General features: G+C 46.4%; 1 protein-coding gene across 2 annotated transcripts; it reads left to right on the forward strand.

The window, feature by feature from the left end:
• Positions 1-134: 134 nt before the first annotated feature.
• On the forward strand, positions 135-17,804 carry ccnjl (cyclin J-like). 2 transcript variants are annotated; one of them, XM_076032917.1, is made up of 7 exons: positions 135-273; positions 609-985; positions 1,674-1,781; positions 4,983-5,193; positions 13,236-13,535; positions 13,617-13,776; positions 14,475-17,804. In XM_076032917.1, the coding sequence occupies exons 3-7, from the start codon at positions 1,704-1,706 to the stop codon at positions 15,028-15,030; spliced, it is 1,305 nt and encodes a 434-aa protein (XP_075889032.1). In that variant the 5' UTR covers positions 135-273; positions 609-985; positions 1,674-1,703; the 3' UTR covers positions 15,031-17,804. The 2 variants fall into 2 exon arrangements, with proteins under 2 accessions (XP_075889032.1, XP_075889033.1); XM_076032918.1 differs by lacking the exons at positions 135-273; positions 609-985 and adding an exon at positions 1,243-1,417.
• The last annotated feature ends 1,361 nt before the right edge of the window (positions 17,805-19,165 follow it).

A 19,165-nucleotide genomic window follows, 5' to 3' on the forward strand; every position in this document is an offset into this window, starting at 1 on the left:
GTCAAGGTGCTATAATTTTTTAACGAATGTAATCACGCTGTCCTTTCTCTGTTCACATACTTTGAAGAGTTATTTTGGAGATTAAAGATAACAACGTTTTCGATAAATAATGGGAGACGCTCACAAAGTACCGTGTAACATTCTGCCCACATTAAAGATCTCCCTTCAAGTAAAAAGAGGCAACTTAAATGCACTTTGGTTTTTGGTGTCAAGACACAGTTGCACATCAACAGCGACAAATCCTTTTCGTGAAGGCAATGACATAATTTCAAGGTGACTAAATAAATCACATTTTTTTTTGTGAAACTATCAATTTACTTAAATGCAAGCCACTATTTGTATTCACTTATTTATTACATTAACGGTGTGGTTTTAGTTATTTTTGCTTTTACTTATTTGTTTTAGTTCTGGCTCGTCTAAGTGGTTTGATTATTGAGTTCACAATTTGCAATAATTTAAGGAAGTTAGTTATTTTTGGGTAATTACTTTGAAGGGAGTAACATCTTAAATATGAAAAAATAGCTAATGCTTAAAAAAAAAAAAAAAAAAAAAAAAAAAAAAAAACTTGCTCTCGCAGTGTTTTTGTGCATTCACGTGTGTGTTTGTAGTCCAGACGCCTGAAAGACTACAATTCCCAGAGCGGAGGAGGGACCTCGTCGGGCGCACGAGCCGCACACCGCAACAGCAGCTGGTGCAGCCGAAGGGTTACTTTTGTTACCGCCGAGCCAACGGGAGAGGAAACGGCCGAGCGAAACATCTCGGAAATTAGTCAACACTTCGAGGAAAGCGGCGCGACCAGAGACGCCAGGCAACCGGGATTCGGCAGCGGCAGGTGTTTCCTCAACTTGGCAGCGAATTTCTGCGTTGTCTTGCCGCCGCAGGAAAAGGGAGGTGTTTTGTCAAAGTTAAGCCCGAAGAAGAGTTCTCTCGGCGCAGGATGTCGGACTGAGACAAAGGGGTCTAGGGGGGCATTCCCGTCGAAGCGGTGAGTGGCACATGTAGGAACCGGCCGACTCGGAAAAGTTCCCCGCTTTGCCGCCGTCTCGGAGACCGACACCGGCGGCGGCTCGGTTGCGGCGATGTTTTAGCTCGTGTGTTTTTGTTTGTCTTTGTAAACGAGGCGAGTGTTTGCCAGTTTAACTTGTGTCTCCTGCGCTGTTTGGCCGCAGACTCGTGGTGCAGTCGCCTGGGTCAGTCGAAACCCCAACCGAGAGGGGATTTAACGTGGTCAATGTCATGACAATAAATCGCGTTGAGAGAAACGAGAGGCTCGTCTGGAAACGTTACCGTGTTTTTCTCGAGTCGCGTGGCCTTCGGCGCGGACAGGCGGGCATTTAACCGAGACATTTAAATTCCCGAGCAGAGGTGGGGGGGAGGCCTGTGATGGCAAAGAGACCCCAGCTATGCCATTAGCCAGGTGTGTCAAAACTTTTCCCAAAAAACAAAACAAAACATCATTTCAAAAGACAACGCGTCATTGTATTTCTCAGACCAACCTCTAGTGTTTGAGTAATTGCATCTAAATTGCGTTTTAATTCTGTATCCGTTGAACTTTCGTCGGACGGATTTGTGGAGGCGAACTCCAAATTCTGGAAAGAAAACCAATATAAATGTAGTTTGGACCACCGTGGCCGTGTTGGATGTGCTCTAACTTTGGACGCGTGTCTCGGCAGGTAACCCTTGTTCCGTGGAGTCTCCTCTGGATGGGAAAGATGGAGAGGGAGCTGCAATGGTGGAAAGGAGAGCTCGCCGCAGATATCCATCAGTCCCTTCGCATCAAGGTGAGTCCGTTATTGGCCGCAGCTTTGGCGAAGATTAGGCTGTTGACATTTGAAATTGTAATATGAAACTGATAAGATTGTGTGCCTTTAAGCATGTGCTGACATTTATCTTGCACGGGGTTTAACTGATCAAGGCTGCAGAGCCTCTTTGCACCCCTCCAACACCTTCGAATAAAAGAAAAGTCACGCTGGGCTTTCCAAGGCATCTAATGGCAGAATGATTAATCAAGACTTTAATTGCTTCCCTCCGGAAAGACTCCTTTCATTTCCTTACACTTATTCCATAAGTAACTGGATTATGGCTTTAAATGGTGCTTCAGTCTTTTAAAAGTAAAGACGTTTGAAAGTGGCGTGCCTGTGCAGCACACGGGAGCGCTGAAAGAGGCTAAGAGCATAATTACACGGTCCTGTTGTCTATTTAAACATGATCAAAATTAGATTACATGGAGGACTTGGGGCTCATTAATTGAGAATGTCTTAATTAACCGCAAAGTGTGATCATATTTCTTGCCATTTGTCATTTTAATGGAGACATCTGCTACTGGAGGGGTATCTCAGAGCTGGGACTCTCCTGGCGGCGGCAGACTGTGTAGGAGATGAATGCAGATCACTTTTTAAGATGTAGTAGGAGGGGGGGGGGGGCTGAATGTACCGAGATACAAGTGCAGTGTGAGAGTTCTTGTGTGTCTTGACTGTGAATCATATGCTCGCCAGCCTTTTATAATGAGTCATTCATTTACAAACAGGTTTACTCATGCTGCATGGGGGCTGACTCAGAAAGGCAGATCTGACAAAAAAAAAAAAGCTTCACACAGCTGGAAGCCAAAGAGCACCCTTTTCTCTTGGGAAGTACTTTCTAAAGGTTGTTCAGTTAAACACGGGTCCCCTATAGAACAGCTGATTACATGGAACATGGTTAATGTGCATACTCCTCAGTGCTGCAGTTGCAAAATTGGAAGAAAAAAAAAAGCACGTTCAGAATGGAATCACATTTGTAGTCTGCTCCTGAAAATACAGTTTGACCTCACAGTAAAGCACATGGTGTAATACAGAGGGGTAAAAAAAACAAAACCCAACAACACGCGTATACAAACTGGCATTTAAGAAATTCCACAGCCATGGCTCAGAATACAGGGACGCACAGACAAAAATAAAGTTGTTTTGTGTGGCCACGTGTTTGGGATGAAGTTACTAAAAAATAATAACAATGTTATGGATAGTCCTTCCTTATACAACATCGACGACAACAGTGAAAAACATTTCCAATTAAAACAAAACAAAACAGGATCGTTTATCGCTGAGAGAGGCTGGAGCAAATTCCCGCTGCTGTTTACCCAACATTATTCTCCTGAGGGGATTATTTAATCACGATTATATGATTATCAAATTGAAAGCAATCAACTAATCAGTTATCCACCAGATTATTGCCGCTCTAAACCGATTTAGGAAAGTCACATTGAAGTTTTGAGAATGTTTTTTTTTTTTTTTTTAGTAAATAACCAAACAAATCTGGGATTTAACCCAAAAGCACTGGATGAATTTCAAAATATTACATTTAAATAAATACAAATTCAAAATAAATACGTTTTGTATTTTATTAAATTTTCACCGGTGTAAATGAAATTGTGTTTTTTGGTATCACGCAAAAAAGCCAAAAAAGATCCTCAAGGTGATGGTTGTGCTTTCCGCAGTGGCCTGAGCTTTAAGGCAACAGTATCATTTCAAATGGAGAAGAATGGTGAATCTGCGTCAGAAACTGCATGGGGTCTGCCCCCCCCAAACACTCTCATGCAGCCTTAATGACGCTTGCTGCAGCGGCGGTGCCCTGATGTGAGAGATAGCTGTGATGTTTAGCATGTGGCAAATTATCAGACATGCAAATCAGGTGGAGGCAGCTGTGGAATCCTTAATTACGGTGCGGGTCCCCCCACAAAGGCAACTCTGCGCTCTGTGTAGACTTCCCCTGAGCCCCTCCAGACCCCCTACCCCACCCCCCCACCCCCTGCCTTCCTCGCTGTACATCCACCACCCCCCATTCTCCTGCTGCCCTTGTAGCCCCAGACAGACAGATGGACCAGAGGCTGGAGCACTGAGACGTGAGCAGAGTTTGTGGAGAACTGGGCACCGTGGCTGCTCATTGTGTCTTGTGTGAGACAGTAAACCTTCTAATAAAAATAGCCGAGAGTTTGTGTAGATACAACAAACCGTGTTGCTCCGTTTATGCTTTCAAGGCACACAAGTATTGACTGCATGCTAGATTGTGTGTGTGTGTTTTTAATGAAATCCAAAGCTTTACCTCAATGTTGGAGCTGTTGGTGCCAGCTGGAGGTCAGGCTCGCACCCCAACAACAACGTTGTCTCTATTTCTCCCGAAACATATTGATGCCCCCCTCCCAGTTTGATCTTAAGGAGATTATTACACCAATCCTCAGTCTCTTATTAAATCCAAATCAGGAGCCTGTGTTTTTACTCTGATTCAGAGTCAAAAACAACAAATGTATATACAAAAAATATATTTTTCACTATAAGCAGCTTATGTGGAGCGAGAGACGACTTACAGCTCGAAAGGGTTTTTTTTTCTCTTTCCTCGCTGCTCACTGTGGTGCCGACTGTGAAACCGGAGTTCATTGATCTCCAGAATTGTGTTGCTGATCGCAAAGATACTCGCGGCAGGCAGATTCAATGCTAATGGCCCTCAGTGAATTCCTCCACTTTGAAACACAGGCAGCTAATTGAACATGAATGGAAGATGTGGTAGGTGTGAAACCTAATCCTATCTACCACACTCAACTTGTGCTGAAGGAGCCCCCCCCTCCACCAGAACCCCCCTCCTCCCCCCCACACACACTATATATTCCTGCTGTGAACTCTTTTGGGGTTTTCTCCTCTGCAGTGATGGTGGATTAGATAGAATGTAAATAGAATTGGAGCGTAATCAAGAGTATGTGTTGATAAATTGACTTCCATTCTGTGTGTGTGTGTGTTTCACACCCACAGTGGCTCCCCAGCCTGCAATTAAATCCACTCAGCAAAAAACATGCATGGCTCACTATTATCATGTATATCTTTTACTACCCCCATGTTTCTCCACCACCACCACTTCTTCCTGCCCACCCTGCTCCCCCACAGCCACTGTTTACACCCCCGTCTCATCTCTCTCTTCCTCTCGCCCCCCTTCACCCCTCCCCCCTCCCTCTGCAGGAACTGAAGCTGCCGGTGTACCGGGCCCACTCACCACAGATTGGCATGCGGCGCTACTTTGCAGACCTGCTGGCCATCCTGAGCAACCGCTACCACCTCTGTCCGACGGCGCGCCACCTGGCCGTCTACCTCCTGGACCTGTTCATGGACAACTACGACGTGGCCGTCAAGCAGCTCTACGTCATTGCCCTCTCTTGTCTGCTCCTAGCCAGTAAGTTCTGTGGTGGAACCTCCAGGTTTTTTAAATCACAGCAACAGCCACGTGTCTGCGGGATGACATTAGCTGCGTTTCCATTTGCACAATGAGAATTGTGCCAAACCTAAATATTGCAATAAAAGAACTTGGAGTGGAAACACCTACATTTCGAAAAACCTTTCAAATATTGGAATATTTTTTTACAAGTAATCAAAGTGAAAAATATAAAACCATTCTTGACAGCAAACAAATGTAAACAAGCAAACGCAACTCTTGTAAATCTTGCAAGACGAAATTTTACAAGTATTATGGCTTATGCTTTTCACACCATTCAATGGAAACGCCTCGTACTTTGTCGAAATTTTATAAATATTGCTTTTATTTTGCGAAAAACTATAATGGCAACACAGCTGGTGTTTTACATATTGTGGTTTCTCATTCAAAAATCTTCGAAAAAAGAAGGTTAGTCGTAAAAGAAGTCTGGAATAGGTGTGGAAGATAAATATCTGAATCAAATCGGCAAGCAAAAAATACATTAATCCAAGTCAAATTGTGTCTTCAGACAATAGGATGTGTTCTATGCATTCGATCCTAATCACTGCCCGATAATGGAATGAGGAAAAGGTTTTAAATTTTCAGCGCTCAAGATTGTTGACACTGCGACTGTGGTTTATGTGCACAGCGCACCAAGGCGACACACTTCCTGCAGCGAAGCTAAGTTGGGTCTCGCTCGAGAGGCAGTGGAGTTATTTTTCTCATGCAGCGCCACTTTCGGGGGTGGGGGGGCTTATCTCATGGTATGTAATGACAGTTGAAGCAACCTCACTGTAAACAAAGCCATGTTTTCACAGCGGTGGGATGACTGTTGCCTTTGTTAGGGGGATGAACTGTTGCGGGGGGGGGGTGGGGGGGGGTGGGGGGGGTTGGGGGTTATTCTTGCATCTGCAGAGACCTATATATACGTCCTCGAACAAAACAATATCACGGGGGCTGCTAATGTTTCAGCCAGTCGCTCCGAGACGAATAGCTAACGCACATCCTCATGTCGGAATGTCCCTTAATTAGAGGTTTTATTGGAAAAGTGATCAATTACGGCGAGAAGCCGCACCGCTGATTAATCCTCCGGCGACCCCCGCAGTAATTATGGTTATTCTACACCAAAGGCCCACACCGGCAATAAATTGGTCTTACCAACGAATGCTACCCAAGCTAATGTATGTTATGCGTCTGTGCCACAGAGCGCCATTGTTGTCTAAAGGCCACACACTCTATTGTGGGTGACACGTTCCCTCATTACCATTAACATTGTCCCTGCAGCGTGTTTGTTCATCATCTGCCGACAGCGACGCTGCCGCAAATGTTGGAGCCGATGCTAAATGTGTGCTAAGCCTCGGCCAGAAATAGTAAGTGGGTAGAGTGTGTGCTTATGCAAAAGACTTATAGACTTAGCTTGACATCTTGGTCCACTTCAGACATTAGCGTTGCGTTACAAATTGGCCTTATTGTGTAACTGCTGTTGAAATTAGGACAACACTCGCCCTTTGTAGGATTCAAATAATCAAGTTAAAACTTTCGGTCGAAATTACAGGCACGTCTTCCTCCTTGCGTGCTTGTTCGTTGCGATCTTTCCTGAGTTGCTTTTGATTCGCTGGCAGTGAGTCGCTTCTCTTCAATGTTAAACGGTGCTTTGTGTGCTTTTTTTTTTTTTTTGTACGTAGCAGGTGTGGTATATCTGTGTTCCCTGCTGATGCGAGGTGCAGGATGTGTGGTAGTTATTAGCGTCTCTGTGCCTGTCTGGTGATTAACAGACTGTGAGCTTTTCTGTACATTAATGTAGCCCTTGGCATCATGGGTAATTAGACTAATGATGCCTTCAAAGTGGGAGTCTGGAAGAGGACCCGTTCGCTTGGGAGGGCTCTGTGCCTCTTGCGTGCGCGCGCACACAATCTCTGCGATCGCGGTGCCGGGATAAATTTGAATATGCAGCTTGAAAGGGTTTTTTTTATTTGCAAGTAATCTCATGAGGATCCAGAAATAGCTTTGAGAGTTTGTTCAAGAAGCGATATAAATATCATCAAGCCTACCTGGACAGAGTTCATTTCATTCTCTTAATAGATGAGACGAGATTTTTCTTATTGAATCTTTTGATTGTGGCTTTCAGTTAATCAGGCACTCCGTGCTCCTCTGCCTCTGGCTCCTCCTGGGCTCCAGGGTATCGCTGCCATGATTGATGAAGCCTTGAAAGGGCGTTTGATTCAAAGTTGCTCTCGTGTTTTTATCCGTCTTGAGGTGCTTTGGAATCTGGCCTAGTTATTGAACTCGCCCTCCGCTCTGCCCGGGCCTTAACAGACAAATGCATATTGTCTCTCTTTAAATTTCTTTGCTTCCGCTCTCAGTTAATTAATCCCTGGCTCCTTTGTGCTTCTCCGCAGTCACTGTTTAATCCTGTTACTATACCACGAGTGTTTTTGTGAGCGCATGTGTCTGTTCACGGATGAGCTCCTCTCCATCAGCGCCAGTGGACTCGGAATGGTCAGTTTGACCAATTTATGCAGGCTCAGGAAAACAAAATCCTTGATGTGAGCTTTAGCTGTGTTGACTAAATATTTCCATTAAAAAAAGAGAAAAGAAAAAAAAGACCCACACCCCTAAACTTTGCTCTCTGTTGTTACATTCCATCTCTATTGAGGTCCTGCAGTGATCACATCAGTCTTCTTGGCAGATCTGGTCCCTGAAGTCCGAGCTCTACATACTACAGCTATTTGTTATGCTAAATGACATCACAGATGTGATTCTTTTGCCAGCAAGTACAAGAATGTTTCAGATTCTGTTGCAGCGTTTTCCCGTCTCTTCATTTCTTTTAAGTCTTAATTCCTTTTATTTTGTGGTTATGATCGTTGAATGAATCGGCAGATAGTTGTTGTTCCGCCTGGATTTGATGTTTTTCTTTGCTCCGTGAATCAGATTTAGTTTCTGGGAAGAATTAAAAAAAAACAAAAAAACAACTAAAATCATGTGACACAAGGCACGACAAGCGCAATCAAATTGAACACACATCATGCTTGCATAGACCTCCAGCCAGGGGGTGGGGAGCAACTCTGTGCTGAGGGGCACCTGCCATATGCTCTCCGAGTCAGGCCTCAAACAAAAGGCCATCAAATGCAAGCAGGACAGCCAGCCAGCCAGCCAGGCAGCCAGACCCTCCCCAGAGCGGGGGAGGGGAGCAGAGGCAGAGGGGAGGGAGGTGTGTGTGTGTGTGTGTGTGTGTGTGTGTGTGTGTGTGTGTGTGTGTGTGTGTGTGTGTGTGTGTGTGTGTGTGTGTGTGTTCCTGCAGGCGTGTGCGGTTTTCTGCTAAATGAGGAGACAGTCGCTGTGGCAACCTCCGAACAAACCTATGGACTTGTTTTGTGATGTTCTCATTTAGATTCACATTGAGGCCTAATCAGAATAATTTCTTATTCAAACGGCCGCAGTTAGGCTGCCACGTAATGCTTGTTGCAGCCCTGGTGGTGGTGATTGTGTCCTTTTACCTTCTGCCTGCCTGCCTGCCTGCACCGTTTTCCTCATGGTTCCCTCACCTTGTCAGGGGCGAGCCTGTCCCGGGACAGCACAGCCAGTAAAGAAAAAGCAGCCCGTATCCCTTGGGGAGTGTGTGTGTGTGGGGAGGAGGAGGGTTGGGTTGTGTTGCAAAGGGGAAATGAGTGGAGCACGACTTCAAAGGCAGGTCGCTCGCTGATGTTAAACAGGGTAGAAAAGCAGCCTGATGTGATGGTGGCCTGCAGAATGGGGACGTATAAGAAGAGAATCACCTAGCGGGGTGCCCTGAAATGTAGATTAATGGGGGAGCCACTCCGCCCCCCCCACCTCCCCCCTCCCCCTGTGCTGCTTTGACGGTAATTCTGATGGAAAGTGTTGTCATGTGGGGCTCGCGTAATTAAAGAAATTATGTAAAGATCTGCAGATTAGTTACCACCAGACTCTTCAAGGTCTATATATGCTCGCTCAAACTGCAATGCTGCTGTTTTTCATTTTAAGTAGCCTTAGTGTGTCATTAAGAAATAGATAAATAAATCTTTTGCCCGTGGTGTCCATGCGATGAGCCGTTCTCCTCATTTTGACGGATCCCTGGAAAAACACACACTCGGGCAGCACTGAGCCGTGCATTTGCCATGGTCACACAAGCATTAGCATCGGGGGTCGGGGGTCATCCCGAGCCTACATTGTGAGAGGTGCCGGGGCCAGGGGTGGCAACACAGAGATTCCGTGATGGAGCGGCGACCAATTTCACACCCCCCAATGAAAGATGAACCCGCAAATAAAACCCGAGTTTAAAGAGCAGAGGAAATTCCTTCATGGCTGTCAGTTCCCAGAAAATAGGGGCGACGCAGAGAAAGTGAAGTTGGCCTTAAGTCTTCCCTTATATGCAAATAGACACGCACGTCATCATCTTTTTTTATTTTTTATACAAGCGAGGAAATAAAACCCACTGCCACCCATTTCCCAGGATTTGCAACACTAAAAAAAAGTATATTTTAATTATTACCAATAAAATGTGTAACTACATTTACACATTTTTGTTATCAGTTCAACATGATTTAAAATGTAAGAAGATTATTTTTTCAAAGGTAGCTTATTTTTTTTTTTTTTAGTAGGTTTGAAAAAATAAAAAACGTAGGTGACTCAAATGTCCCAAGCGTTTGGTTCCCAATCGAAGGTTTAGAATTACGTGACGCGCGCAGACTGAAGAAAGGTGGAAACAGACACCGCCTGTCTTTGTCTGAAGACGGGAGTTCTAAAATGTCCAAACAGTCCGGTCTCTCAAACCCCGCCCCCCGCCAACCGTCCTCAACGGCACACCTGGGGGAAGACTCCGCTTCCTGGCCTTTGCCTTCTCCCAACCCCTGACCTCCTCACTCCTCCTCTTGAACTCTTGCCGTCGCCTTCACCTGTGGGTGCTGGGAGAAAGCCGAGGGGTCCCCGGGAAGGTAGGCGGCGCGGCTGAAAAAAACCCAAAAAAAAACTAGCGTCCCTTCCTGCCCAGGTTGTTGACTAAAGATAGGATCGTTTAGCTGCCTGCATTCCAGGTTGGCTGAACTCACACGAGAGGAATGCACCGTCTCCTGAAGGCCCCATTCACACAGTAAAACGATGTGAGGGGGCTCCATTAGAGCTCCCATGTTGCAACAGGGTATCGGGATGAATGGCCAGGCCCAATGTCCAGTTTCACCCTTCCTTCAATTTGCAAGGCTACGTTTTCTATGTCGGCAAACCTGCTGTTGAGACTCATCAAAAGAAGCCTAACTACTGAATTGTAATGCTGGTGTTACACACACACAAAAAAAAGTGTGTAGCTCTTCAATTTGTTAATTATCCTGAGCTATCTGGGATGTTTTGGATGACAGCAGAGTCACAGACAACAATCAATATTCTTTATGTACATTGCTCTATAGCCTCGACTGTGAGATAAAACAATTGCTAGGATTTGTTCAGCAAAACATTGCTTTTCTTGTTCTCGTAGCCCCCCCCCCCCAATGCGGTATTTAAATTACCGGTATGTTTATAATAAGCACTTGGATTTTGCACATGGGAGTCTTCTACTGGGTAACTCTCCACAGAAAATAGATCTACCTCACTGTTTAACCATAATACCCTCAAAGGATCCGGTGAAGGCACTTTTTGTTTTTTGTTTTTGATGTTTTTTCTGGTTTCTTGATGGCGTGCGCACGCTTAGCCGCAGCTCCGAGCCAGAGGAGTAATCAAAGTGCAAAATAAGGAGATTGACTCGCGTCTTCCTGGAGATCAAAGAGCCCTGTGGTGGTGGCGGCTGAGATCGGGGTGGGGGGGTGTCGTTGATGACGTTTTTTACGGCAGCGTCTGTGTGGACATAGCCGTCTAGTGGGCAGACAGAGAGCGGGGGGGCGGCGAGGCGAGTGTGGACACGGCCTCAGGACGAGCCCTGCCGGCTGTGAACGGCCCCACTTTCCTGGCCGCCGCTTCCTGTTCTGGTGCAGGGATGCCGTTATTGCGTCTCTGCTAATTACCCCGCGTCCTGTTGTACTGCCGATCCCCTCACCCTGCACTCCACTCACTCTCTTTCATTCTAGCCGTCCCGAGCTTCACTCCTCCTTCATCTTGCCGTTCATTCCGGTTAGCGTAATGTCAGCTGACTGGCTGCACGAGCACATTTTCACTGAAATATGGCTGTAACGGGGTGAACGAGGCCCCTACGACAACAGCAACAATAGCTGTGACACTTGAAGCTGCTGCAGTCCACTTGTGTCCACCTCAGAGGAGTCGGTAAAATCCCTTTCTTATAAATTGCCTCATTGATTTAAGGTTTACCAGAGGGCTTTAGGTCATTTTCTAGGAAAACCATTCATTTTTTTTGTTTTGTTAAATATGACACAAATCTTTGTTCATCAAGTTAAATTCACTAGATTTTTTATTGTATTATTTAGATTTTTTTTTGTAATGAGACAATTTCTGTAATTGCAGTCTATGAACAACATATGGACATTAAATAATTTATGATCATTCAGACCTCCCATTTGTTTTAGCACTGCCCCGGTTTTACGTATTTGTCAGTATCTGCAAATCATCACCCATTTATTGTTTCCTCTAAAAAAAAAAAAACAACTGTTTTTTAAGTGACACACAATTTCTCATACAGCATTACATTATTTAATTGTGGCTCTTGTTTTATAGCCTAGTAGTGTGTAAGATTTAATGGCATCTAGCAGTTAGGTGGAACGTTGGGTCTTTTTAGTTTTTCGATAAAATGTTTAATTCAATTTAAAACATGACATGGCGTGCAGTGTAATTTTAGCTCTACACATTATTATAAAAATCAAACTTAAGTTTGGATTGGGGCCAATTCTCGGACGTTTGCTGGTTAGTCTGCACTCTGTCGCCACGTTTTCCTCTCTAATACTCTCTGGAACTTGCACACATGCTCTGCCGAGGCCGAATCGCAGTAACCCGACACCATCCTCATTCTTTAAAGTTGGGAGGCCTGTTGGAGCCCTGGATTAGAGGCAGAATCGCACCTCCTCATTGCTCGCGAGGACCCCAAGGCCTCAGGGCTGTTGCCATGGAGAGGAGGATGTCTTGAGGTGGGGAAGGGGAGGGGCCCCCCCACAATAATGGCTCTGCTGTAATGTGTGCGAGGATCTGGAATGAGCGAGGGGCTGGATTGAAAAATTAAGGGTGGAGGCAGACTGGCTCTTTCATACACAGTGTTTATAATCCACCCTAAGTGCGACACAATATGGAGGGTTTGCTACGGCGTAGTAGCTTAGTTTTTTATCGCCAGATGTTCAGTAATGGCGCGCTTAATTGCTAATGCATCGCAGACACTTGTTATGTTTGTTAGGATCTGGAGTAAAGCTGTGTGAGGGCGGCTGACCTTTAACCTCCCTGGGAAGTTGTCACGGATTTGTCTTCACTTTTGGCCCTTACTCTAGTAATTAAAAATAGTGCATAGAAATATATATCATTTCTTTCTGCAATTCAGATGTCACATCATCGACACCACAACTCTCCCTCATTTCTAAACATTGTCAAAATGCGATTGGCTTCTATTAAATGACCCAGCAAGTAAAGGGATTATATGGTTGTCAAACGTATTGCCGTTCTTTCCCTCTTTCTGACTCGGCCTCTTGGCTGGAATACTACTGATCTGTTTAATTAGTGGCAGTTGTTTTACGTGTTTAACTTGTTCTTCCTGGAGCCCTTCTGTGGTTTTTGGAGCAGAACCTTGGAGCCTGGTTCCTTCTCATCCTCCGTTTGCCACTTTATCTGTCAAGGAAGGTGACTGGGAATTATAGCCGATCTAAGATGCTGTCGATGAGGGGGGCTTGACGAGATGGATGAGGCTGATTTCAGAGTTTAAACCTGGGCAACCCAGCTGTCGCGCGAGGTCAGACATCCGATACAGTTCAGCGAGAGGGTCCTGCTGAGTGGTCTTTCTAGGGACCAGTCGAATCTGTCGCGTTAAGCATGCATTAGGTTAGATTGAGTTTTAAATCCTTGTGCTTAATCTGGTTGTTTCTCCCCAGGCAAGTTTGAGGAGAAGGAGGACAGAGTCCCCAAGCTGGAGCAGCTGAACTCCTTGGGCTTCATGTGCAGCATGAACCTGGTCCTCAACAAGAAGGACTTGATCAAGATGGAGCTCCTGCTGCTGGAGACCTTTGACTGGAACCTGTGCATGCCCACGCCGGCCCACTTCATCGACTACTACCTCCACGCTGCGGTGCAGGACGGCGACCTCTACAACGGCTGGCCGCTGTCCTCCCTCTCCAAGACCAAGGTCTTCATGGACAAATACACTCACTACTTCCTGGAGGTCTCTCTGCAAGGTGGGTTAAGAGGAGGGCGTTCTGTGAGGCGCGTTACCTGCTTGTGTTTGAAGGCAGAAGTTGATTGAGCTCTTGTCGTAGATCACGCCTTCCTGAGCTTTCGACCCTCCCAAGTTGCGTCCGCGTGCGTGGCGGCGTCCCGCATTTGCCTCCAGATCTCCCCGAGCTGGACGACGGCTCTGCAGCTGCTGACGGGATACTCCTGGGACCACCTCACCCAGTGCATCGAGCTCATGCTGCTGTAAGACACACACACACACACACACACACACACACACACACACACACACACACACACACACACACACACAATGGCAATCGTTAAATATAGCAATTAACCTGGGCAGCTGTCAGTCTCTAGTCGACTGCGTTGTGTTTGCATGTTGTCAAAGTTAAACGTCCATCGTCCAGCTCAGTGAATCGAATCGCCGTAAAGATCTTCAGGTCACTGAGTCAGTGATGTCATTGAGCCTCCTGTCGAGATTTTGATTTGATCTGATGTGTTTGTTTATTTCGAACGAGCATATAAAAAAAATAAGAATACCAAAAATCAAAATAACTAATCAGAATAAAAATAAATAACATACAAAAACATTGATACTGTTCGAAAAGGGAATGGGAAGAAGTGTAAACTTTTCCGAAGTTCCCATCCCTTTAAACTCCAAAGGAATGGGATGAGAACTTATTAATACTCTCTGAACCTTCAGAATAAAAGCAGAAGACTTTTTGAACTTGGTTGTATCTTGTATGTTTTATTTCTTTCGACCTGCGCAAAACGTAATTGCCAGCACATGTCGGAGCTTCTTGTGCGGGAGAAGAAGGAGCCGCATTAAGCGGCTCTTTTTCCAGATGCACTCGTGGCTTCGTTACTCTTTTCGTTTTATGTGAAATAATTGGCATGTGCCTTTTTTCTTTCCTTTTTTTTCCCCCTTGGCGCAGCGCTCACGACAACGACGTGAAGGAGGCCAACAAGACCAAATCCACCCCCCCTCACCGGCCCTCCTCCCTGCAGTCGCAGTCGCACGCCGCTCACCTCTCGCCGGCCGCCGCCATCCAGCGGCCGTCCTCCTCCTCCACCTCGTCCTCCTCCTCCGCCTCCTCCACGCCGCAGCTGCTCTTCCCGCGGGAGGCCTACACGCACCTCTCCCACCACCACTCCCCGTCCCTGTCGCAGCTGCAGGCCCTGGCCGACTCGCAGGCGCTGGGGCCGCTGGTCAACATGTCTCAGGACTTCCTCCAGAGCCACAGGATGGGGCTCCTGACGGGGGCCTCGTCCATCCCGCCCGGCGCCGGCCTCGGAGGCGGCGCCGGCTTCTCGCCGTACCCCGGCTTGACCTCCGGCCTGGCGCCGGCGCCCCGCGCGCTCCCCCTGCAGGGCCCCATCACGGTGCAGATGGCCCTGGCCGGGGAGCCGCGCCACTGCCTGAGCATGGCCTACAGCGGCGGCTACCTGGGGGCCCATCACACCTTCGCGGCCGGCTGCTTCGACAGGTGACGCCAGGAGACGGAGAGGGAGCGCACGCCCCTGCGGCGGGAGTGCCGGCGGGCCACGGTGCCGCCCGCCGGCCACGTCCCCGCCCCGACGTATCCCTTCGCGGACCTGCTCTCCCTCTCCGTCAGCTCGGCGGCACCGCCCGCGGCTCAGCCGGCCCCCCAGAGACACCACCTCAAACGCAAGCAAAGGTCCAAAGTGAGCGCCGAGCCGGTGGAAGTCATCACGCTGTCGTGACGCGCCGTCCACAGACTCACCCGTCGAGGCGACGGCAGCACGTGACCGCCGCGCTCTTAACCGTCTCCTGCTTTTATTTTTACTTTTTCCTTTCTACTAAATCTCGGATATTATGAGACTGTCATCACTGTGAATGAGATGAAAGCAGCAGTGTGATCCAACAGCCGACTCATTCAGTGCCTCTTCTCTGCCGTGTGATGGCTGAGCCAATTTTAGACGTGCGCAGAACACACGCGTGTCTGTGATGAGGATTTCTCGCTGCTCGACTGTTTTTTTTTTTCATCCCAATTTCGAAATCCAAAAATGTAATACATTTAACAAAGCAAAAAAAGACAAAAAGAGACTCTTTTAAGTATTCAGGCTATTGATAGAGGGGCGGGGGAGATGAAATAGCAATACGTGCCGTTGGGATGGATATTTGCGCGTCGGGGGTTTTTGGGTTGCGCGTCCTTGTCAGCGGACGTTGATCTTCCTGCCGCGTGTCGGAGCTGCTGACGGGCCCCTCGGGGAATTCCTCGCCGCATACACACTCTCACAGAGGAGCGGGAATTAATTTTCTGCACAGCGGGTTAAGTTGAGAACATCGGCAGCCGTTCCTCCTGTGTCCTTGTCATTTCATCTTTCTCCCCATCTCCAAAGTTAAGCCTTGTGGCTGAGCCATCACACACACACACGCACACTCGCAGGTGAAATGTGTCCCTCGGGCAGACGCAGGCTTCCTATATAGTTTTAGCTTGTGTCTCCGCCGATACAACACAAATAGTTGTAACTGGACCAGCGCGGTGCAGGGGGGACGTACGTGTGTACTGTACATTTGAATTTGCTGCTGCCTTCTTCTGAACTGTTGGTTCTGTGTCTGTGTTTATGATGTTTACAAGAACCACTAACTATCAGGGACTAAACAAGATTACTTGAATATGATGCCATTGAAACATGCCATAGCTTTTTATTTATAATGACTTTCTTGTTTTTGTTTTTTTGGGTTTGCCATTTTTCTCTCACATTTTTTTCTTTTTTCAGTTTGTTATAGAGTAGCTTTGTATACCATATTAGAAAGAGTACGTTGTTTAGTTTTCTTTGTACTTTGTTCATAGAAAACCTTGTGTTCACTCCTCTGTTTTCTAGGCTGAAGCTTGCAGCCTTTCCACTGTTCTGTGCTTCTTTTTTTTTTATATAAAGAGGATGCTTACGCGGCATCTGCAGGGGCTGGGAAAAAGGTTTTTCCTCCTCCATCACTGGATCACTCCTCTTCGACTGTCACTGAGCGCTTGAAACGAGCCGGGTTGCCTTGTGGCCACCGGTTTCTCGCAAACATCTGTGGCCAGTCTCCAGTAATTGCTTCCAAGATTTCTAAAGTTGCAATGCCCAATCTCCCACTTCCTGTTTAAGTATAAACACATCCAGACTCCCGGCGTCGGCCAATATGGTTGCCCACTTGTTTCCACGGTGATGCTTTAAATGGCTGTAGTTTGTGTCCTTATCCGCGTCTTGATTTGACAAATGAAGAGAATTGCTGACGCCGCCTTCCATAATTTGATTTTCTTAAAAGGTTGTTTTAGCCAACAGAAAACCCAAAGAACACAGTTTATTACAAAGAAAAAGAACAAGTGCTCCAAAAACTCAGTAAGCGAAGTAGCTATTATTTCAAAAAATATGGGGGAAAAGCCTGGTGTCCAAAATGTTTTTTTTTTCATTCCCCATAATTGAATGTAACCACTGCGATGTGTTTATACGGAGGCAACCGTACCCTGCTGCTGCTGAAGACGCGGCTTCACTTCCCACACGGTGCCTCTTCCTCAGCAGCTGACATGCATGACTGCTGAAGGCTGAACTTGCAGCCAGTTGTGCTCTCAGATAAGAGGTCAATGGAAGCCTTTTGAGAGCGCAGCGCTCACATATGGTCAGTCGCGGTGGTAAATCATGAAATCTTTATACTCTGCTACTGAACATGTAACCCTATCAGTGAAATGAACTATTGATGCGTGCTTTTTGTTTTTCCTTTTTTTTTTGTTGTAAAGTTGTATGATTTCCCATTTTTCTTTCATTTGTGTATATATATTTTTGACATCTTTGTTCCTTCTCATCGTCTGTCGGTGTGAACTGACTGACTTCAGCTTTTTCCTCATAATTCATGTGTGACTTCTGAGGTGTCAAAGGTGCAATATGTTGTATTTCTGTTTTGAACTGACCACAGCCATCACTGACTCATTTATGCCGCAGGGTTCTTCGTTTCTTTTTTTTGGTAACTTATTTGATTTTATTTTTTACTAAATGTGTATTTTGAGCTGCTGTACCTCGATCTCCCCTTTGTTTCCTTTAAAGGACAGTGGGCTGAAAACACATTAAATCTGTTGCATATTGCAGCCGCCTTCTTTTGAGTAATAGTGCTTTCTGTCAGTTAGCTGCGTAGGACTTTACTGTGCGTTATTCCCAGAAGTGAGAGGTGCTGCTGTCACTCGCACCAAAACAACACCACAAGCATCCCCTTTATATTTTTGTATTATTTTCTAACAGGTCGTCGCCCTGCCTTGTGCGGCATCGAAAGATGAAAGGAAGTGTTTTTTTTGTTCCATAGGAAGAAAAAAATAAATAAACACACTGATGCGAGCTGAGTGTCTCAGGAGTACGTTTCTTTGCAGAATGCGTGACCAAAGTGCAGTCACAGCCTTGCTTCGGAGAAGCGGCGGCTCTCTCCGCTGTGGTCCCGTCGGTGCAGAGGGTAAGACGATGCCACGGCTCCGGTGATAAGCAGGTCTTTCTCACATTCCTCCAGCTGTGACCACATGCTGACGTCTTTGTTCCCCGGCCACAGAGTAGCGCCGCACCGCGGGTGGACACTGTACTTAGTATGCGCTAGTTAACAACCGACTCATTCTTTGGCCTCTCCATTCCTAATGTTGCCTCTTGCCGCTCACTCACAGCTCTCTTGTGTTTTACTGGCATTTCCACGCATAGGACTCTTTTCAATTGCACGTGCTCCTCCATGCAAATTGACCCACTTGTGACGGGCACGGCACAGGGGACTGACTGAGCACTTGAGCCTCGCTGCCTTCTCCCAGTTTTTATATTTCTTGTACTCTTAATCAAAATATTTAGTTTTCATTTTATGTATGAAATAAACAGATCTAGATCACAGCACAGAAATGCTTAATCATATCAGCTCGCTGATCTTTAATTTGCATAAAATTACAGCTGGCAAAAATAAATGTCCTTACACAATGTTCCCTATCATAATCCTGATGAAAATATAATTAACTTGGCATGTAGATTAAAGAGCACTCAGTATTTGGTGGTGCTTTCTCCCCCCTTGAGATCAGGAATTCTTGTAAGAGTTGTTGCATGGCAGGGCAGTACAGGGATGAGGCGGGTGCAGAGCTTAGTTGTTGGTTTGATAATGGCTCATTGTCTTAGGAGGCTTCAGTGTGTGGAGACAAAACACAGGCTGTTGTTTTTCTCTGCCTCGGGGAAGAATTTAAAGAAGTGTCGGTTGGGTAAGCCAGTAAGGCTGCTCACCTACTGTTTGTCCCATGGAGGCCGACTTCCAACTGACTCTGCTGTGTTTAATCAGCACAAACGTATCAGCGACGTCACTCCCCCGTGTGCCAGCAGCTGTAAAAATGAACACTTCAGCCGGACCTGCGGTACTTCGTCACAAGCAGAACTAATATTTAGTTTAACACGGGGCAGGACTTTGTGCTTGTTTGAAGTTGGCCTTCTGCCTAATTGTGTATGGGAGTGTGTTAAATCTAAATGCAGTATCAGAGGAGGCCAGCTGCCTCTGTTTGCTCCGGCTGGTTCCTCCAGTCAAACTGTAACAAGGTCTTCCCATGTCGACTCCCACATTTAGAACATGTTTTTTTGATGCTGTTAAAATCCTTTTTTCTTTCAAACCCCCACCCTC

The sequence above is a fragment of the Nelusetta ayraudi genome, unplaced genomic scaffold, assembly GCF_046127955.1.
Source record: "Nelusetta ayraudi isolate G7.1 ecotype Tasmania unplaced genomic scaffold, CSIRO-AGI_Nayr_v1 ptg000039l, whole genome shotgun sequence".
NCBI lineage: Eukaryota > Metazoa > Chordata > Actinopteri > Tetraodontiformes > Monacanthidae > Nelusetta > Nelusetta ayraudi.